This window comes from Denticeps clupeoides, chromosome 7, assembly GCF_900700375.1.
Source record: "Denticeps clupeoides chromosome 7, fDenClu1.1, whole genome shotgun sequence".
Classification (NCBI taxonomy): Eukaryota; Metazoa; Chordata; class Actinopteri; order Clupeiformes; family Denticipitidae; genus Denticeps; species Denticeps clupeoides.
This window is the reverse complement of record NC_041713.1, coordinates 10076765-10099702: the sequence shown is the minus strand read 5'-3', so window position 1 is coordinate 10099702 and position 22938 is coordinate 10076765. Positions and strand designations below refer to the sequence as shown.

The window sequence follows — 22938 nt, the reverse complement described above, 5'->3', positions numbered from 1 at the left end:
GTATCAGAACCAATGAAAAAAAAAACCCCAAAAAACAATAACCCATCATTTATCATTTTCACGTTCGCTGCAGCAGAGGATTTATTTATTTTATTTTTTATTATTTTTTTTTCACAGAATACTGGGACCTGGCTCACGGTTGACTTCAAATTTAAAATCCTTTTCAGGACGAATCTCTCTTTTTATGAGAAAACAGAAATAATCTAATACGTATATTTTTTTAAATAATAAATCCATATTTTGGACCAGCAGCGTGATTTTCATTCATACCTCAAAGTGAAACGTGACACCGTTATTCAGGTTCACGGTATATTAAAATAAAGAAAAGAACCGCGCAGCCCCTGCTGGTGCAGGATTGGGGGGTGTCGCCCCCTGTTGGCATCCTGTGTATACAGTAAACTCCCAGTTTTACACCCCGAGCCTCACTACATTTCTACCTCAAACGTTCTACATATTATACTTTTTATCTTCGCTCTTTTTTGTACTTTATGACACCTGCAGATTTCAGTACTTCTCCAGATGCACCGAGGTCACTTTTCTTTTCCACAACTCCTGTGTGCGTGACTTTGTGGTGCGGTGGTGGCCAGGAAGCAGCCTGGAGCTCTGAAGGTTTAATGTGTTTAAATCTGAGCTGAAAACGCTGTTCACTCAGGCCATCTGTTAATGTTAAAATGACAGACATGGTGTCAATTATCACGTCCAAATAATGGACTTCTGAAATGCATCTTGTTAACCCAGCGTTAACAGTTGCACTGCATTGGTGTCCACTGCACGTCCCTCCAACCCTGGAAGGGGGTCCCCCTCCGAACAATTCTTTCCCGAGCTTAGTTTTGCCCGTTAGACATTGTCAATTGCTCTTTAAGAAAGATTATGGGTAAGGGGGACTTCATCAGTGTATCACAATCAAGCAAACTTTTTAATCAAAAACACCACATACATATCAAGTGCTCACATCATCCTATATATTGGTGCACGCAAACCATGAAGTCTGGAAGAATAAAAAAACAACGTTTAAGTGTCTGTTGAAAAGACCTGTAAGTATTAAACCAATTTGTTCAGTCCGTGGTTATTAAGATAATAACCACGGTTACTATCGTGCGGTTATTACCGTGCGGTAAAACCGCAAAAACCCACGGTTATTATAACGTGTGGTTACCAAAAATAGTTATTATTTGCAACTGCTTATAGAGAATTTAGAACTTGTTCAGCCGTTATCTTTTGTGGGTCCTGTTAGGGCCGCAGCCTTCGGTGAGTCCCGGGGTCACCTGGCCCCCACTGTGCAGAAGGTAATGAACCTACACAACACGCCGTACAGGCTGCAGCCGTAATGGGCACGTCTATGCTCTCTTACGCACATTAATGAGTCGGTTTATGCTAATCTGCTTGGTGACTTTTTGCTCTGAATAAGTTCATAGTTTCTGAGCATCTGGGCCCCAACTTCACATGAAGCACACAAGGGATTTTTAAGCTTACTGTATTAAAGGAGACAAAATATATAATATATAAATATCTAAATACATTATGATACCACAGTGCTAAAACACCTTTCTGAAGTTTCTGAACTCACACATTCGATTAATGATAATAAAATTCTTTTAAATGTTGCTTACAGCATTTTTATTTTTCATTTATAATATTTTCAATTTGAACTTGCAATTACTTGTTATGTCAGACCAAGTTAATACAAAAATAAATAAGTCAATAAATAATTGAATAAGTTAATAAACAATAAATAATAATAAATAAACAATAAATTATTGGCCGATGCATCCTAAAGGCTGCTGGACCACAGCAGCTGGCTGTTGTTCTGCAGGATGAAGTGCAGCGTGGACTGAAGTTCTCTCCGAACCGCTTCCCAGGCGCACGAGCTGAACTCCTGAAAAGAAGGTCGGGATGCATCAGCAGGAAGAACCTCAGCAGAGGAACAGAACAGGAAGCTGCACAGGAGTTTCTCACCTTCTCTTCCAACACCGCTCTTAATTTCTGGAAGTACGGCTTCAGGATGGCTTCTCTGCTTGAGAAATCATCTTCTGGGCTTTGGGTTTTGCTCATGATCTGCAGGAACAGGAGAGGAATGTTTTATGTAATTAATTATGATGCAGAAGTGAGAAGAAAGGCAATTTTATGAAATCAGAGTTACTTACACACTGGTTCTCCTCAACCTGGAGATAGACGATGTCCTGAAATTCTTCTAACTCCTTCTGGCTCCAACGTTTTGGAAGCGATTCATTGTCAAACAGGGAGTCGATGCTCTTCAGAGTTTCATAAATCGCCTTTTCTACCCCGACATTCTGCAATTCAAAGTTTGCAAACAACTTTAATAAGTATTAAAGTATCTGTATCCATAAAATACTGGAATGAATCGACTTACTTGAGTTTTCATGTCGGTCTGAAACGCTGAAGTGGGAAATGGAATCTGAAGATTTTGCTCCACGCACTCAGCAGGAAAATGTCCCCCCTGAGAAGCACGTTCATCATCATTTCATCCTGATAATAATAATAATGATAATAGTAATAACAGTAATAATCGGGATGAAAGTGGTGTTCGCACCATTGTGTGAAGCAGACCGCGGCTTTTCTCCACGCGGCTCCTCTGCAGCTGGCACGTGACCGGCCTGGAGAAGACCTGTGCAGAGCAGAGGATGGAGCTCAACCAGACGACGATCTGGAGGATCATGGCTGCTGTCCGTGGAGTAAAACGAGGCGAAGTTCTGCGTCTGATCACCTGCTGGTCGCGCCGTGCTCGGTCCCTCCGTCCTGCGGTTCGAATCGCGACCACATTTCTGCTGCCGAATATATACGGATCCTTAAAAAAAGTGAAATGAGAAGGGGATGTGATGATGCCACGTTCCACCGAATTAATGACAGAAATCGAAAGCGCTCGAGACCATTTTTTCCAATTCGCCATTTCGACTCTTTAAACATTTTCAAAACGCACCAGATGACGCCTGCAGCTTTACCATAACACCAACCGTATAAATCACGACAACATCGTTGTCTTTAGATACTTACTGATTAATCACTCAACATCAACAACAACATTAACAATAATAATATTAATAACAATAATAGTAATAACCATCACCCTTAGCCTCGCTTCGCAGGTCGCCTATTACTGCTGTACTGGGAACAGTGTGACGTGACGTGGAATAAATAAAAGTACCCACTGGCACCAGACACGACTGTCGCATATTTCAGTTTGCTTTGTGTGTGTATATTTTTTTTAATTTTTCAACTAAATCCCGAGATAAGAGGCGGACCCCACAGTTGATAATATTTATTATAACGCATTTCATGATGAAATTCGCAGCCTGTACTGTCACCGCGACCAGAAAGATGGCTGTAACGACACCTTTCTGGAGAAAGGTCAGGAGAGAAATTAAGCGGGCAACGAAAGTCCGAGGACAATGTGCAGTAAAAATGAAAATATCGTTTTTGAACAAAATATGTTTTAAACGACGCAGGAGAATTTGATGAACACAAAAGGAAAGAAACATTCTGACGTTTTTGGGAAAAAGTTCATGGTTTCTACCGAAGGTCTTTAAAGCTTTAAAACCGCGCCACCTACTGGCTGTTAATGAACCTGAGCTTCTGCTGGTCTCGAACGTTGTGTGATGCTGGAGCGTCTCGCCGAGCTCAGCCGAGTTTAGAATCACGGCGAACGAAATGAGATGGAGATTCCACGCGTGAGGTGAAGAGGTGAAAGCGGGGGCACAGACAGGGGACAGTGGGGTAGAAGGTGCAGAAAGTAGCTCGTTCTCGGTGAAACTGGGTCTTTAGGCTGAACAGGACGACGCTTCGATGTTAAATGTTAAACCCGGGTGCTGTGGGTTACTTCTGCAGAACGTGCAAAATCACAAATTCACCAGCACAAAAACTTTGTTTTTCGATTCTTTCCGATGTGCATTTTATATTTACAGCATATTCTTGATTGAAATCCCTCGTTTGGCTGAGGCCTACTAGTGGCACTGCGAACCTGTGAAGATACACACCATGGTAGAAGATGTTCAATCTACCCCTGGACCTGCAGAGGTGAGTGGAGGCTGCATTTTAAAGCTCTTCTGTGGAATTATGACTTGGTGGTTTTATGACCTCACTGTCATTCGTGTTGTACTATACATCGTCACACATGAAACAGAGGACACACTCCTCTGTTTCTCAGTAATTTCTGTGCAATTTGGTAAGTCCCGACCCAGGGCATGCAAATAAACCGGTGATTCGGGTCGGAAGGTAAGCTGAGCATGGCCGAAAAAGCAGAATTGAGATTGGACCTGTGCAGTTGCGTTTTGATTCTTCTGGAACTTGTTTTGATGTGGTGAATGCCTTCGGTCATGCAGTGTGCAGGCAATTTAAACCGATTTACAATTTATATGGTTTAACTATTAATGAAATATCTCATTCACTTTAAAGTATTTGTGATTTATTTATTTCACCAACTGCTAAATGTATAGTTATTTATTCATATCCATTTCACAGTAGAAATCAAGCAAATTAATTGGATTTGTGTTTGCATCTTAATTTTGCCCAAAATGTGAACTATACGGTTGTTGGACCGCTATATATTTCATATGAACACAGACCAAAAATGACTCTTTGATGCACGAGTCCAATTAACCTCTCCTCAGGTCCAATTAACCACAGAACAAATCCAAGCATCCAAGCAAGATAAATGACAGTTTTGAAAATATTTATTACACATAATTTATAGAAAAGTTAAATAAATAATAAATAGAAATAAATAATAAATAGAAATAATGATATAATAAAACAGTAATAACTAGCAGTGTAAACACAACACATTTAAATAGACGACCCTTGAAATAATTAAGAAGAAATGTCAGTATTTCGTTTTCACAGATAAAAAGCTTCAAGTTTCCCAGGAGAGTTGCAGGGTGAGATCACGCCTGCATGGCCCCAGCCCCGCCCATGCTTGACAATGCTCAATCAGTTGCCGTTTAGCATAAGCTTGACCAGAAGGTCCAGGGTTAGCAGATGATCCTTCACCACTTTCCTCATGAGCTCCCATGCGTTCTGGGGAGGAGAAAAGCAATACATTTACCCATTAATCATACTACATTAATCATACAACAAAAAAAACGAACCATACATTTTAAGTATATATTCAGCGTCATATCGTTGAATAATTATTGTTTCAATGTTATACACTGTTTAATGGTTGTGTTGGATAAACAATGTAGGATATTATTAATAATTTTATTAAAGTTACAAAATTCATGATTAATAAACATTATGCTTTTTTGATCAAGCATCAATATCACTGCAGACGATGTCCTGACTATTTTAGAATTTTGGCAAGTAACATAAAGTTTTTGCTGCCTACCTTGCTCTGAATGTGTGCCATCAGCTTCTTGAAATATCGTTTCACCTTCTTCCTCATGGGAGACGTTTTTTTTGACAACTGATCAAAAATAAATTCAGAAAGAATCGATCAGGCTCACATGCACTGTATTTTTTTGCTGTTCAATGTTGCCATCATACTCACATACACACATTCTTTCAGGCTGCTTGACTGCCGATACAAGACCTCGAGGAAATTGTTCAGCTCTGTATTATTCCACATGCCGCTCGCTGCTTTCTGATTGGTGCGGAATAAATGCAGGATCTGGCACGAGCTTTCATACAGGAACTCCACCTTCTCCTCGTACTGTAACAGAATACAACAAACCTTTATATTCTGCGGTGTTGTAGCAGTGAGTGTCGCGGCCAGACATTTTATGTCTGTATTTACGTTGACCTCCTCTGCTTGTTTGAGTTCTTCCAGCAGCAGCAAACAAGCAAAACATGAGAATAGCTAATCATTTTTATATGCATCAATTTTCTGGGAGAAGTGGTGCATAAATTCAAGGGTGCTAAAATTTGACCGTGACTGTACATATATTTACACCCAAACACATTTATACTGTAAATATATACACTTATAAAATATACAGTAACACACTGGACACTAAAATATGGATAATAATAATAATGCGCATGCATATATATATATATATAGTGTATATATATTATATGAGGGTGTTTAATGTTTACAAGTATTTTTTAAACGAGCAAGCCTACCGTGGCATTGTGGGCAGCCATGTACAGATTGGTGTGGATTAGGAGGCTCTCCGTCGAAAACTGTCCACCCTGCAAAGAAACGCAGACCACAAATAAAAGCCCTTTAGACGTTTAAGACGGTTTAGTTAGATCGGTGTACCGGCGTTCCAGCAAAAACTGCACCGCAGCGCAACGGGCGATCTTATGCGAACATTAAATAAATAAAAAAGTAATATTTAAAGAACGATCTGAATTGTAATAAATAAAGCCTGCCAGCACGCACCATGTCCCCCAGGGACCTGACGCACGCCGCGCTCAGGACGTGGTACCGCTGCAGCCACCGGCAGGCCGCGCATGCGCCGTGCGGCCCGCCGAGCACCGCGAGAAGGACCAGGAGCAGCGTCCGCGTCGCTCTGGCGTCCATTGCGGCGGCGGGAGGGCTCTGTGCATGGCGCCGGGCCGCGGCGGCGCTCTTATATTATTGTTGTTCCGAAAAGGGAAAACGAACGTGGAATGTGCAGAATTCCCCGGGGCGGGGCGGGAATCGCGCTTTCGCTTTCCAGTCGCGGCGCCGACCGGGCGGTGAAGTGGCGGCCAGCATCGCCGCCGTCGCCGGTCTTTTTTACCGTGTTAAGCGGTAAAAAAAAAACTTTTATTGGAAGCTCGGTGGGGTAAGACGTCTTCCTACCTCGTGGCACCGTCCGCGTCCGGAAATCCGAAATCGCCCTTCGCGGAGCACCTGCGACTTCCTTCGGCCATTAGAGATATACATCTTGCGCCATGGCCTGCTAAAACAGGTCAAATTATCCCAATGATCCTTCTGCGTGTTTGTTATCCAGTTCCACGGCGAGACGCAAGTCGCTTTCGCTCCGAAACGAAAAATGAAGCGCCTGCGATGGGTGACACGGGCCGGGCGTGTCACTTGTGCGACGTCACGCGGAAATACCCTCCTCCGACGTGACGCAAGTCTCCTGGGGCGATGCAGGCCGCCAAGCTCGCCTTTTACTCCAGTTGGTCGGTTCTGACCACGTTCTAGTAACGTTCTGGTCTCCTGGGAAGAACGCGCGACACATCACGTCACCAAGATGACGCCAGTTAGTGTTCATCTCTGCAAAATGAGCCGAGCTGCTGATGAAACAGTACCAGTCAGATGGACGATCAACAGTCTAAAAAAAAAAGACAAAATAAAGAGACCAACATCTTGATCTGTTTCTTTAGAGCACTCACATACTAATACGCAGATAGTTCAAGTTTATGTAAGTAAAGTTTATCACAGCACAGCACTTACTACCATTGTGTCCCTGAGCAGGACACTTAACCCTACACTCTAAAAAACGCTGGGTTGTTTTTTCAACCCAAATGCTGGGTTGAGTCTGTTGTTGGGTTGATTTAACCCAATTTGGGTTGAAAATCGGTCTCGATCTGTAACCCAGCGGTGCTGGGTTGGGAACGCGGACCTGAAAGAGAGCACGCACGTCACGTCAACTACCTGGGACATCAGCGAGAGGAGCCGCCATTGTCTTTGCACCGTCTTTAGTTTCTGAGGGGCGAAAAAAAAATTTTCTGAAGGGCGAAAAAATTATTTTATGAGCGAAAGCCGCGGGGTTAGGAGACGGGCGGAAAAAAAATTCTGAGGCAAAAGCTGCGGGTAGAAGGACAGAGGAGAATTTTTTTCTTGCTAACTAACACTTGCTATGCTAACAATGCTTAATATCTTGCGACTGCATTGGGGCCAGCAATTTGTGTGTACTCACTCACACGGAGATAGGTAAGCTTTATTTTGCATATACAATGTGAAAGGGGGTTTTGGGGTTTAATGTTGTATTTTAGAAGTATACCTTTCTGTCTACATTTGTCTGTTTCCCTCAAGTTTTTTTAAAAGCAGTTTTGCTTGCTGCAACGAGAACCATTTTGTGGATGAACAAGGTGAGTTGTTTTCTCTATTCAAATTAGAAACTGCTGGAACATTTGTAGTTTGAAACATGCATGTAATTATGAGGTCATCTTAAGGGAACAGTGAGCATTTGATACTTGCAGCAATGTGTTTTTAGAGTAGCTCTCTACTTATCTACATACAGTTTTGTAGAATTCAAATTATTTCAATGTAGGTTTGAAAAAGTAAACACCCACTTTCAACATATGCCAGTTTTTTTTTTTTTGCACTACTAGTTTTGTTTAAAGCCACTTTAATATGCTTTGGAAATGCAAGTACTATCTGCGAGAAGAGCACAGTTTTTTAAACATTACAGGCTAAAATATGGAACTTATGCAAGAAGGAACTAAGCCCTTTCCTTGCTTGCATCAGGAATCATGTTTGTTCTTAGACGAGAGGAGGTTGTAAAGGATGAACCTGACATCAACCAGATGATCCAAAGCTGGCCAGTGCTTTTTTGACTGAAAACCAGGTTTGTGGATGTGTCCTTTAATGTTTTTTTTTTTCTTATTTGTTTTACATACATCATGTTCAGAGAGGTTTATTTGTGTTATAAATAACTCTGCCTGAATATCAAAACTGAGCATATTTAATATTTTTCAGGTTTACCTGGAGTTTAACAGGATTGTTGGTAGAAATTTTAAAGAAGAGTTCTTTGGTGTTCTTGATGGGTTGTGTCCAATTTTGATGGAAATTTCAAGAGGAAAACAGGTCGGATAGAAAAGCAATTAGCTGACCTGCTACATCACAACGGTGGGTTGATATTTCACTTTTCTTCTCATAATGATATTGATGGTTAGTTCAATACATAAACTGTTCTCTTGTGGTATTTCTCTATATGGACAAATAAACTGATATAAGATTAATTTCCTTTGTTCTACATTCAAGTGTGTTTTATACCACTTTGCAGAGCACAGAGCCAACAGCCATTAGATGCCTTGTCCTGAGAGGACTTCCAATAATTCTTGGAGATGATGCATCTATGTTCTTCAAGAGCAGTTCAGTGAGTAAACCCTTTCTCCATTTGTACCATTCAAATATCAAATTGTGTAATATACCACCTACTGTCACAACATGAAAGACGCCTATATATAAACACACAAAATAGATTGTTTACAGTGCCTAAAATCACATTGAATTACAAAATCTATAATATTAGATAATTCTATACAGTTGATTGTAGACAAATTGCTGTTAACCTGCATATTCTCTTTTTGTCATGTTTCTTGCACTATGTAGAGTCTATGGAGACTCCATGGACATCCCAGTGGGAATCCTCTATTATGAGGACAACAGTTCAGCAAGCCCAGCATTGCCATAACTCAACCCCTCAAGACTGGGCATCAACCGAGAGGGCAACTTGGCAAGGGAAGCACTCACCAACCTACCTCAAGCAATGTGCCTCTTGTTTGGCTTAACCTACGCACTTCACCTGCAGCACCCAAAGTGCTTGAAAACACGTTTACCTTCATTCAGCAGGCAATGTGAAATTAAGGTAGAAGTGAGCTACCTCCAAACGTTCATAAGCTGAAGAATGAGCTAGCAGGGTAAGACCCAATTATGCTTATAGCACAGCTCTTCATGCCTGATTGTTGTACAATTACTTTGCAGTGATTAGAGCAAATAGGCTTGCAGTTGTTCATTTTGTATCTGATTCTTCTTTATGTGTCTAGTATTGTATTATTATTTTTTTTTACAGAGGGCACATTTTAGGAAAGTTGCAAGTTTATTTTGACCAAATCTGATCCTTACTGCATAGATGTTCTTAATGCCTGCTTTGTTGTGTGTTTCTTACAGATGACTCTTATATCTTAGTTTATGCATGATAAGAAAACTTTTTTTTCATTACATTTACATGTCAAATTGTGTTTTTCTAAAGTTAATTTGGCTTCAATCTGATTCATTGTTACTGACTTTATTCCAGAAACACTGTGACTACAGTTTGATACATTTTCATAAAAATTGTCTTAATGTTGAGGTGGAGATGGAAAAAAAAAAGTCTTAAATTCATATGGACACATTTTTTACATGTTTTGTCATTAATAAAATTCCATTATTGAAATATGTATTGCTGTATAATTGTTTTTATTTTAGTAATTTTAATCACAAGTTTCTATATCAAATTTCTGACCCATTTTGGGTTCCATTCAACCCAGCAGCGTAGTCATTTTTAACTAATAGTTGGGTTAATAATCACAACCCAGCATGCTGGGTTAAACGTGTAACCCAACTTGTTGGGTCAAAATAACCCAGCGTTGGGTTGGTCCCTTTTTGACCCAGCGCTGGGTTACCAAAATAACCCAAATTGGGTTGTTTTTAACCCAGCAGTTTTTAGAGTGTAAGTTGCTCCAGGGGGGGACTGTCCCTGTAACTACTGATTGTAAGTCGCTCTGGTAAGGGCGCCTGTCCAGGCAAGGTGATGGACACGCGTGAATAATTATTTCTGTGTCTTGGAAAGATGTCTAATTTTTTGCAATTTTTCTCAACTAAAGTTAATGTGAAGGGATGTGATACACAGCAGCACAGCACACGGTGCACACAGTGAAATTTGTCCTCTGCATTTAACCCATCACCCTGAGTGAGCAGTGGGCAGCCATGACCGGCGCCCGGGGAGCAGTGTGTGGGGACGGTGCTTTGCTCAGTGGCACCAGTGGCACCTTGACAGATCAGGATTCGAACCGGCAACCTTCTGATTACAGGGCTGTTTCCTTAACCGCTAGGCCACCACTGCCCTTTTTTTTCGCACCTTTTGCACCTTTTTTTTTTACATGTAGTGAAACAAAATTATCTGAGATTCAGTGATATTACACCAATTCTATACAAGCATATTCATTTTAGAAACAAAGCAGCTTCTCAGGTCCAATGATCTTCACTGACTCCCTTTCCATAGCCACCCCCATAACCCCGCCTTCCGGCGCCTATTCTGGGACATGGGTGCAGGGCGAGGCCGTCACAATTTGAAACGAGAAATGCCGCAGGCAGTGGATTTCCTCAGAAGGGTGACCGATAAACTTCTGTATGCCGGCCCCCCCTCACTTCTACGTGCGACACGTTCTTGATGGAAAGACTGTGCCCTGCGCCATGGTACCAGTCGCGGACATTTGCCTACGGGCAAAACAGGCCAGCTGAAGAGGGCGCGGGTATCTATAGGAGAGCGGAGCTCAGTGCTCCTCAGTCTGGGGCTTTCAGGTGCCGGGCAGTGGGATTTTCAGCAGATTACGCGGATTGGGCCGAGATCTGGAGAATTCATTTGCTTTCCGAGGTTACCACGGTCATTTTTGGGTGGCAGTAGCCTACTGGGTAACACATGCGCCTTGTCTCGGCCACAGGTTCAAACCCCACTTACTACCAGCGTGTCCCTGAGCAAGACACTTGACCCAGAGTGTCTCCAACTACTGACTGTAGTCGCTCTGGAAAAGGGCGTCTGATAAACGCCGTAAATGTGAGATAATCAGCGTGAATTACTTGACTGCCAGGTAAATAGTTGTCTGACTTGAATCTGTTAAATTAATTATATGTCCAAGTTTCACGGTGTAAGATTGGGCGTCGCAGGACCATGCTTTTGTCTTGCATAGCAGCTGTCTACAAGAAGAAATGTGACGTTCCTGTGCCAATTGTTGTGCATGAAGACTCAACACCTCTGTTTTTCATGCCTTTTGTCGGACGGCAACGTGTGAAGTGTCGGTCGTCAGGACCGCCCACTCTCTTTGTCTTCCCCAGATGGGAGGCACCGGGATGGGGGTGACTTCAGAAACAACAGTTTCTGATTGGTCTGTGACAACTTCCTGTAGGCCAATGACAACTTCCTGTTGGCCAGTGGTATAAAGGTCTGCTCACATGTGGGGAAGGGACTTTTTTTTCCTTTCTTTTCTTTCCCAGCAGTCTTTCCATCGAAACTGGATCTTCTGGTTTTCGAGCCTGCTCTATAATCTCATTTCTCATGGCTCTGCCTCTTTCTCTCTCTCTCTCCCCCTTTACTCTTTCTTCTCATTTTTGTTTTCTCTGTAACCTTGGTACCTTTTTACATTCAATATTCACATGTAACTACAATAATGATTTACCGGTGTTAATAAATTAGAAACTGTTCATTTTTAACATGTATTGTGCCATGCCTCTTTCTGCCAGGGAACATCAAATTGGAGTGGTTGAATACAGTGCTTTTGTGTGGAGGGAGAAAGAGTTTTTCTACACTCTCTCACCCCACCACGTTTTTTTAGAACGGTAATTAACAAGTTTATCGGTCTTTTTGCACATTCCTCATCCTAAACTTGCAACATTCCCTAGGATTAATGTACCCAGAGACAAAAAAATGCTACATCAGTGCTTTATTTTCATTTTCATTCACTTCTACGCAGAAACAAAAAAGTATATATATAATCCAGTGGACAGTGATAAATAAAACGTTCAAAACTTCAGTAACCAAGGGAGGAAAATGTCCTCAATAAATAGCAAATACATTCACATCGTGTTGGTTAAATCAGGTGCAGCAACCATTTCCATTTCAAATAAATACCATAAATAAGCAAATAAATAAATACAGCAGCACAGCTGCGGTTTTGATTTGCATGACGTCATGAAATAAAGGCAAAATAACACCATTAAGGACGAGGCCGATCAATGCCAATAACCACAACGCCGACGCTGAAATAACCGAGGCGTTTCGGGTCACAGGTCCAGGTTCTTGATGATGCTGGCGACGAGGTCCAGTCTTCTCAGGTGGGACAGGACCGTGGCCGTGACCCTCCTCCAGCTGCTGCCACTGTAGCCCTGTGGAAGCAGACCCGCCATCATTAACGCCCACGGACACGGGAAGGGGAGAGAGGCCGGGCGACGGGGACGAGGAGCTCACCTTGGTCTTCAGGCGACGATGGGCATGTCGAAATTGAGCCTTCATGTCGGACACGGTTTTCTTCAGAGCCGTGGATTCGTTTTCCTTCTTGGGGACCTGGTACGGAAGGAGACGCGAAGCTGGCGTGAGGAGAAGCTGAGTTTTTACAGTAAAAAAATTAAAAATAAAATACTTACACAGTGCAGCAGCTCCGTCACCTGGCGATGCACGTTCAGGAGGAACATCTCCTTCTTCTTCTCGTCCACATCGGTCTTCCTAAAATTCCCGGACCTGTACAGCTTCTCCACTTCCCTGAGGGTCGCCAGGATGAAAGCTGCCTGCTCCTTGCCCTGCGACAACGACGAATCAAGTTCGTTCGATTCACGGTGCAGAGGTTCGAAGTGTGGAGGTGTGTGTGCTGAACTCACAGACATGGTGGAGACGTCGGTGTACTGGTTTTCTGGGATGTCTTCGCCCATGGCCCCGTGCGTTATTTCACCTGCGAACTGGAGATCGTCATACCTTCAGAGCGCGCTTTCCCGACCAATAAAAACGATGAAATGATGTAGTACCGAACTGACCATCTGAGACAGCAGCGAGATGGACTGGTTGCCGACGACCTGGAAGTTGCTCCTGGAAGCCACGTTCTGGGTCTTCAGCCACGCGCATCCCGCCGCGGCGTCCACGGCGGCGAGAGCGAGCAGCAGGAGCGCGCAAACCTGGAGGGACGAGGCCATTGTAGTTCCCACTCTGTCCGCTGGGCGGCGGGTGTGATACGCGAACAAACGAACGAATGTGGAGAAAAAAAAACACGCTCGATTCGAGTACAATTCACGACGAGACGATATCGCACGAGCTGGAGATGCGTCGCGTCTGCTTCTCGGACGGAGATCGGTGTGAAGGCTGCGGGTTCGGCCCGTCATTTTATCCAGCGTCGGCCTGACGTTGCGCAGGTAAAGGACTTCCCCGCTTTCTATTCCCTTCCTTTTCGACTCCAGGATCACATGGAATCGCCTGTGGTCGTCGCAGAGAAACTGACCTTTCCATTTTGCTTTTTACCTGCGTGGTATTCCTCAATTCGCGGATAGGTGCAACACTTTCATTTTTCGTATGAAGGTCAATGTCATCTTCGTCATAACTCGGGTCAGATATTCGGGGAAAGCATCACACACTTATTATTTTGTGGTAGTAGCCTAGTGGGTAACACACTCGCCTATGAACCAGAAGACCCGGGTTCGAATCCCACTAACCACCACTGTGTCCCTGAGCAAGACACTTAACCCTAAATTGCTCCAGGGAGACTGTCCCTGTAAATACTAATTGTAAGTCACTCTGGATAAGGGCGTCTGATAAATGCTGTAAATGTATTATTTTCCCACCTACATACAATTAAAAAGGCACGCGCCCACATTCAATTCAATTAATGGGTTTTGCCTCTTTCACAACAAAAATGAGAATCCAATTTAATTAGTATTTGGTCCAAAAAAATGTCAAAACTCGAATTTCTTGAATAGATGATAAAAAAGTTGGCTTAGCATTTTTCTATAATCTGACGCGTTTTTGTATTTTATTTTATTATCATGTAAAAATGTTTGAACGTTTGCACTTTTATTGTGTTTCGTGTTGTTATTTCTTCCTTTTTTTTAAAGAATGGTTTACGTTTGGCAAATAGGTAAAAAATTCACTTTACTTTACCTTACTTTATTTTGCAGACGCTTTTAATCGACTTACAAGAGGAAGACACCAGCAATTCTCGTTCGATTTCTATAGAATTTTGAGTTTACAAAACTAAGAGCCCTGATTATGCCTAACTTGTCAGCAAAGAGCATGCTCGGAATTCAGGATATCAGGAAATTCAGGAATAATCATTATTATTACCCATTCATATTATCCCTGAGTAATAGTAATAACAACAACAATAACAGTGATAAAAAGCGCCCCTGAGGCCACGTGAACTTCCAGACATCATGATGCAAGTTCTGCTTGTGTTACGCAATTTTTGTATTATTGAAATGACACATGCGGTTTTTTTTTTCGTGGCTGATCGTGAGCTACACCCACGGACCTTGAATGTTCAGCCACTCGGCAGCTTTATTCTCAGGGCTCACGTAAGAACGGTTGATTTGAAACTTTATAAAATAGTCAATGCCGGAAATCTTGCTCATCGCCAAACTATAATCAATATTAATGTGCTTCTTCCAAATGTGCCAACATAATCCACACCCGAGATTTTTTTTGTTCTGAAGTGAAGTAAAAACAATATTTTGCAATCCACTCATAGCATGTGTTTTCAAAAATCAGTTTATTATTATTTAAAATAAAATTACACAAAACCAACAACACAAACACTTGCAAATATTCATATTATAAAAAATCTATTTACTATTATTTAAAATAAAATAACACAAAACCAACAACACAAACACTTGCAAATATTCATATTATAAAAAAAATCTATTTAGTATTATTTAATATAAAATAACACAAAACCAACAACACAAACACTTGCAAATATTCATATTATAAAAAAATCTATTTACTATTATTTAAAATAAAATAACACAAAACCAACAACACAAAAACTTGCAAATATTATAAAAACAATAGAAATGAACGATTTTGCCTATAAATACACAAGATAATTGCATGTGAGGTCTACACGGATATTAAACATATTGCTTTTCTCATTTTATATATAAAAAAACGCATGTGTCATTTCAATAATACAATAACTGGCATTGCGTAACACAAGCAGAACTTGCATCATGATGTCTGGAACTTCACGTGGCCTCAGGGGCGCCTTTTATCACTGTTATATATATTTATTTTTTTAAGACCAAGAAATTGGACGAATCCCGCTCGGTAAAAAGGGCGACCAACGAGAAGGCGCGTGGGTTTCTTTTTTATTGTTTGTTTATTAGTTTGTTTGTTTTGTCTGCAGGCCTACAGCGCGCGCGCGTGGCGTTATCGAAGGCGTCGTCAAAAGAAAAAAAAAATGAGAAAAGCAAAATGTTTAAAATCCGTGTAAACCTCACATGCAATTATCTTGTGTATTTATAGGCAAAATCGTTCATATATATATGGATTTTAAACATATTGCTTTCTCTCTCTCTCTCTCTATATATATATATATATGAAGGGGACTGTCCTGCATCACGCTCGCTTTATTGTGTACGCGTGTCGGGCGGTCGATGTCGAGGAGAAACGTCTCACCTTCTGCAAGTCGCAATCGAACCTCTCGAAGTTCCCGAGTTTGTAGAGTTTCTCTGAGTTTTTCAAGGTGAAGAAGACCCGCTCCTTGTCCGGCCAAGAAAACCAGCCTACACAAAAATTCTGCATTTCCAACGTTCTTTCCAGAGAGTTACGGTCAGCGTCGCTTAATGATAAAAAAAAAACAAATTTAATAAAAAAAAGTTGCTCCTGTAGGCGGCGCGCTGGGTCTCCGTCCACGGGGCATCCCCAGGGACGCCGCCCATCTCCCACTCTGGCCGAATTCGGGACCAGATCCCGAGGTGCTATTCGGCATGGATGTCGGCATGGATGTCTGAGCGACACCTCCAACTCAACCTATCCAAAACCGAGATTCTGATCTTTCCGGGCAACAATTCTCCTCAGCAAAACCTTTCAATTCAAATTGGATCGCTATTGTTAACACCCACGGCATCTGCAAATAGCCTTGGGGTTTGGATAGATAACAAACTGAGTTTGAACCATCATGTTGCTGCGATCTCCAGATCCTGCAGGTTCACTCTCTACAACATTCGCAAGATTCGGCCTTTTCTCTCACAACAGGCTACGCAGCTCCTTGTCCAGGCAATGGTCATCTCCAAACTCGACTACTGTAACTCTCTCCTGGCTGGAACCTCTGCAGTCACCATAAAACCACTCCAGATGATCCAAAATATGGCAGCCCGTCTCATTTTCAATCAGCCAAAATACACCCATGTTACACCTCTCCTTACCTCCCTCCACTGGCTCCCGGTAGCTGCTCGCATTGAGTTCAAATCCTTGATGCTTGCCTACAGGGCTGTAAATGGAACTGCGCCCTCCTACATCAACACACTACTACCTAGCTACACTCCTACACGCTCTCTCAGATCGGCAAACGAAAGGAGACTAAAAATTCCTTCTTCACGGGGTCTCCGATTCCAATCATGTCTGTTCTCCGTTGTTGTCCCTGGCTGGTGGAACAACCTGCCCTCCTCCACACGACTAGCCGAGACTATCACCACTTTTAAGAAGAAGGTGAAAACCCTCTTATTCCAAAAATATTACAGACAAATTTAACACATACACATGCATACACATTTAACAAACAAATACAAAATGTATAAATACATTATAATTTTTCTTAGTCTAGCACCCAACACTCTCCGAGCATGTTCTTCAATGACAAGTCTAAGCCTTATCAGGGCTCTTAGTTTGTATACTTGATATTCTATAGAAATCGAACGAGAATTGCTGGTGTCTTCCCATTGTAAGTCGCTTTGGATAAAAGCGTCTGCCAAATAAAGTAAAGTAAAGTAAAGTAAAGTAAAGTAAAGTAAAGTATTCGCATGTTTTCTAATCTCGAATCGTTTCTCTTTTCACTCGCAGCTTATTCGGTGCAATCCACTCACATCATGCGTTTCCAAGCTTTTATTTTTATTTTTACCATGTCCGAGTGACCTGAAGTGTGAAACGTTTTGGCTAAATCACGGCCTCACGGTGGCTGTGGAAAACGTTTTTTTCGGTGATGAGACCACAATTAATAATTTCGTACGTGACCTGTGACCTTGCAGGCATGAAGGTTCAAATCCCACTTACTACATTTACATTTACATTTACAGCATTTATCAGACGCCCTCATCCAGAGCGACTTACAATCAGTAAGTACAGGGACAGTCTCCCTGGAGCAACTTAGGGTTAAGTGTCTTGCTCAGGGACACAGAAGACCCGGGTTCGAATCCCACTTACTACCATTGTGTCCCTGAGCAAGACACTTAACCCTAAATTGCTCCAGGGGGGGACTGTCCCTGTAACTACTGATTGTAAGTCGCTCTGGATTTATTTAAGGGCGTCTGATAAACGATGGTGTAAATTATGTAGCCTGACGCTGTTTGTTGCTCCAAACTTGTATAGTGACAATAAAAGTATGTATCTATCATGTGCGATATACCACATCAGGTGGTAGAGGGTAACGCACTCGCCTATGAAATCACAGGTTCAAACCCCACTTACTACCATTGTTTCATTCTCTCCCCGTGTTGGTGCGGGTTTCCTCGGGGTCCTCCAGGTTCCCCCCACCGTCCAAAAGCATGTATATTAAACGACTCGTAATGACTCTGAATTGTCTGTAGGTACTCGTGTGTGTGTACCAGTTGTGGAAATTGAGTGAACAATATTAACAATGCATATAACAACGAGGGCAGGTCCCACAGTCGTCGTAGGTGCTGCTTCGACGGGTAAAAAGAGCTTTCACACCATCCATCCATGTGGGTTTCTACCGGTGAGTCCAGAACCGAGTTCGAAGGTCAGCACAAGCGGCGAGAGCCTCCGGACAGCACGGACACATGCGCTCGCTGTCAGCACCACGCTTTGAAATGAATTATAATTCTAATTTATGAAATATTGTACTGGAAGGTGCATGCTGCCAGCCCGGCAAATTTGAATAAAAGTCGGAACAGACATTTGGAGGGGCATTTACAACATGAACAATATCTGGACTGGACATTTCATGTCTTTTTTCATGTACCAATATTGTTTTGATTGGTTGTGTATATAAATGTGTATATACAACACGCTTGTGTACGTTTATGTAAGGCTGCGTTGCGATAAGACTTTATGGTAAAAAAATACAGATGCCCTGATATGACATCCCCACGTGATCACCCCTTATGTCGTAATGCAGTGACGACACAGCTGACGTCAGCGAATCGAATGTTGCTGTTTGGCGAACTCGAAATGCGATGAGGTCAGACGGTAACATGAAGCTTTTTTTTACAATTAATATTATTGTTATTATTCTCAAGTTTTGAGGGGGATAATATGTCTTTTAAAATTTGTTTAATGGTACCAAAAAAAAAATCTTTTTAGAAATGGGTCGGGAGATGTTCACTTCCTATTGACTGTTTAGAGTTCAATGTCTGAACGACAGAGGGCGACAAAACATCCTCTTCAATTAACCTGTTCTCAAGACGAATTGTATGTGCGTTAGTCCTTTTTATAATATACAATAACCTGATGTGATATACAATATTATTGAATATTATCCTATATCCGTACTTATTCATTCTCATATTAATTCTTAAAAACAAGGAATAAATCAATAGCACATACACCCAATTGGTGCTTCTTCGTTGTCTATGATGTTATAAAAGTCACACATAATTAACATAAGTGCATAATGATGCATAATTAACCTCAAGTAAAATGACCCAGTGAAAATTTATATGAATCAGCTGATTTATGTCTAATTTATCTGATTTAGTTATTAGAAAAAAATATAAAAAATATGCATACAATTCAAAACCATGCATTGCATTTACATAGGACAGAGAGGGATTATTACTCTTAATTGTTGTCATGCCAATGTTCCAAAAATATTTATATGTGCACCAACAGGAATCACATGGGCATGTCCACGTATCATGTTAATCTCCCCACCCCCCTAGATGACATGTACCCACATGCCCGCTGCTGAATTCCTGGGACGCAACCAAACAGAAGTCAGGAGAGTTCTTCCCTCCCTTTATTTTGCCTCATTTTTTTTCCTGCAAACTCTCCACCTTTAACAGAGTAGCGTAAGAAACTAAATCCAGAAATACTCGCCCCACAGCTTTGATGTGTGAGGATGTGTTTGTTATGGTTGCTGGTTCCAATTGTTTTTTGCAGAGTGAGTGCTTTTTAAAATGTAAATTTGGCACTTTCCCTCAGAGATGCTCAACAGCCTAAGTTTATGTGTGTACGAGACATGAAACTAAAGTATGAAACTTCAGACTGCTACCTTTCAAACTTGAATTTGTCACTTTAAAATGCTTACCTCCAACTCACTGTTAAACTCACATTAAACTCACATTAAACTGTTTTCCTCCCACTTATTAACTTATAGTCACTTTATACTGTTTACCTCCCACTTACCATCAGTTTAAACAGTTTACCTCCCACTTATTAACTTATCGTCACTTTATACTGTTTACCTCCCACTTACTAACTAACCATGACTTTAAACTGGTTTACCTCTTATTTACAAACTTACTGTCACTTTAAACTGGTTCACCTCCCACTTACTAACTTATTGTTGCTTTAAACCGGTTACCCTCTACTTGCTAACTTACCATCACTTTAAATAGTTTACCTCCTACATATTAACTTATTGTCACTTTAAACTGGTTACAAACTTACTCATCAAACTGGTTCACCCCCGTCTTACTTACTTACTGTCACTGTAAACACTTTAAACACACCTGTCTATGAACCTGTCTATGATCAGAGGTACAAACTCTATTTACTACCATTGTGTCTCTGAGCAAGACACTTAACACTAAATGCCATGAATGCCATGTTGCTTACTACCTCTTACTACCTTACTGTTACTTTAAACTGTCAATCTCCCTTTTAACTAGCATACTGTCACTTTAAACGGGTTACCTCACTATTAGGGCTTGGTGGAAACCCTATATATATATAGATTTTTGTTACAGTTCAAGAACTCTTTTTATCCTTCCCCTGCTTTTTTTCCACCAGCTGCTGCAGGAGGCCAGGGCGAGAGCACGGATGTGTGATCCCTTCAGAGGAAATGAGATAGCTGGTGCAGAGGAAGTAGTGCACAGCTGCTCCTGCCAGACAGGAAGTAGGAGACTTCCTTCCAGCGGTGAGGGGAAATGATGTTGGAAAAGAAATGAAGGAGGCAAAGAGTGAAGTCTGCCCATGAATCAGAATCAAAACCAGCTTTGTTTTCACCAAAACCCATGGAATTGGTCTGGGTGTGTATGGCTCCATGCAGATACAGCTCATGACAATTGACTTTACATTACTTTTTAATGCACCCCTTATCCAGAGCAGCTAGCAATCATTTACTTACAGGAACACTAACTACAACTTGCTCAGGGACAGGGTTGCAGTGGTAACAAATGGAATTTGAACCTTCATCTTTTTACATTCCAATATAAATGACTACCACAATGCACTGGGCCTTTGTTCTCAAACTGGTGGTACTCTGACCCCCTCTAGTGCTACTCTAGTTGTCTCTGAGATTATTGCTAATATTCACAGCTGCTGTGTTTAAAAGCAGTGTAATTATTCTGTAGTTAATAATATCCTTAAATTTAAACAGAGGTTATTTGGAGTGGTAGTAGCCTAGTGGGTAACACACTCGCCTATGAACCAGAAGAACCAGGTTCAAATCCCACTTACTACCATTGTGTCCCTGAGCAAGACACTTAACCCTGAGTGTCCCCAGGGGGACTGTCCCTGTAACTACTGATTGTAAGTCTCTCTGGATAAGGGCGTCTGATAAATGCTGTAAATTTAAATGTAAATAATATGCACATTAGTAATTAAATTGCAACTAGTGTAAAAGGCCTTAGCTATTGCGCTGGAAGTAATGTTGGTAAGAGGGAGATACAACTATTTTTGGAGGTGGTTCCCTGGCCTTGAGAAGCTACATCAGAATTTGGATTTGTAGGGAATTAAAGAAAATCCTGAAAGGTTATAGTACAGTTATGCAATTCAAACCTTGATGCTATTTTTCTTTTCATCATGACTACATGCAGTGAAACAGATTTGATGACGGAAGGTAGTAGGGTGCTGGTAATTTTTGACAATAACTCATGCAGCCAGTTAAGAAAGAAGAATGATTAAAACGGTATGAATACAAAGAGGAATAACAATGGCGAAAAAAGGAGAAGAGAAATGCTTCTCATCACATGCACTTTTCACTGCTGGATGCCTTTGGCCAAATTTCAAAATGTCAAAGCTTGTAACATACCCTATTTTAAAAGCCTGTAAACCGGCATTGAACTTTGAAAGAAAACGTGTTTTTAACTCACACGGTCATAAATATTCCCATCAGACTAGGTGCTCAGCTTATGTATTTGGCTGAATCTCTGTATGATTCCTCATGCAGATGTATATTTTTTCACATTCATTTTGAACATGGCCATGCTTTTATATGTGTATGGGTATAATGCGTCTGTAAGCCAAAATGGCTACCCGGGTTAATAATTGTCTAAAGTCCACAAACAGACTTAACCCATAGACCTGAAATGCTTTATTGTTGCATATGTTGGATATTTATGTGATACCAATCAAAATGAATGTGCACGGGAGGGTATTAAAAATAAAAATAAAACATGCTAAAGAATTTGAAGCTGTAGAGATTCCGAAACACATGGGAAATGAGACTGGCAAACACGTGGTGCTAAACAGTATACATAACATATACTAATATAGCTTAATAATGATATGGTAAATACTGTATAGTAATAGGTTAATGGCATGTTAACATAATGCACTTTAATATAATGAAATAATGAATAGGATGCACTATCGCAAGCACTGTTTATGTATAAAATAACAAATACATTGATTTCTGCTTTCATCGTGTATGTGTATATTTTCTTCAGTTAGAATTACTAGTTGAAAGGTCCCCCTACCCCACCATGAATACACAGTTCACATTGCTGAGAAGGGTGTGACAATTTTAATGGCTATCTAGGCTATGGTCCACATGATAAACCCCACCTCTTTTCTTGGTTGCTCTAAAGAGGTTGTTGGTCGTTCTATTCCAAGAGGTCACACCCCTGCAGTTCCACCCATCTTGACAGCAGCCGCAGTGGTGACAGTGAAGAATCCCAGCAGAAATGGGCAAATCCGTGAGTTCCGGCTTTCTGTGTTTCCTTCAGCTTCATGTTGCAGAACTAGGGGGTGTAGGTGGTGTGATGATCTTGAAATGCTGTTAGTGAAGCAGTTACTGAAGCTTCACAAATCTAGAAGTCATGGTGGAAGGATAGAAATTGTAGATTTTAAATGTCAAAGGTAGGAAGCAAATCTCTCTCTTGCAAATGGAACATTATGTATGTATTATTCCGAAATACACAAAAAGCTAGGTAGTTCATTTAAGTGTATTAAGGGAGGAACT

At 41.3% G+C, this 22938-nt stretch overlaps 2 protein-coding genes across 4 annotated transcripts; both read right to left on the bottom strand.

Annotated features, from left to right (window-relative positions):
• Positions 1 to 1771: 1771 nt before the first annotated feature.
• On the bottom strand, positions 1772 to 2677 carry LOC114793805 (interferon alpha-7-like). The gene is made up of 5 exons (XM_028985935.1): positions 2552 to 2677; positions 2372 to 2458; positions 2145 to 2291; positions 1957 to 2055; positions 1772 to 1876 (listed from the first exon to the last, which is right to left on the bottom strand). Exons 1-5 carry the CDS (start codon positions 2675 to 2677, stop codon positions 1772 to 1774), a joined length of 564 nt encoding a protein of 187 aa, XP_028841768.1.
• Positions 2678 to 4780: 2103 nt separating this feature from the next.
• ifnphi1 (interferon phi 1) lies at positions 4781 to 6959 on the bottom strand. Of its 3 annotated transcripts, none has more exons than XM_028987446.1 (5): positions 6341 to 6959; positions 6079 to 6147; positions 5504 to 5665; positions 5342 to 5419; positions 4781 to 5031 (listed from the first exon to the last, which is right to left on the bottom strand). In XM_028987446.1, exons 1-5 carry the CDS (start codon positions 6479 to 6481, stop codon positions 4945 to 4947), a joined length of 537 nt encoding a protein of 178 aa, XP_028843279.1. In that variant the 5' UTR covers positions 6482 to 6959; the 3' UTR covers positions 4781 to 4944. The 3 variants fall into 3 exon arrangements, with proteins under 3 accessions (XP_028843279.1, XP_028843275.1, XP_028843278.1); XM_028987442.1 differs by having other exon boundaries at positions 5512 to 5665; XM_028987445.1 differs by having other exon boundaries at positions 5512 to 5665; positions 6746 to 6959.
• Between the last annotated feature and the right edge of the window lie 15979 nt (positions 6960 to 22938).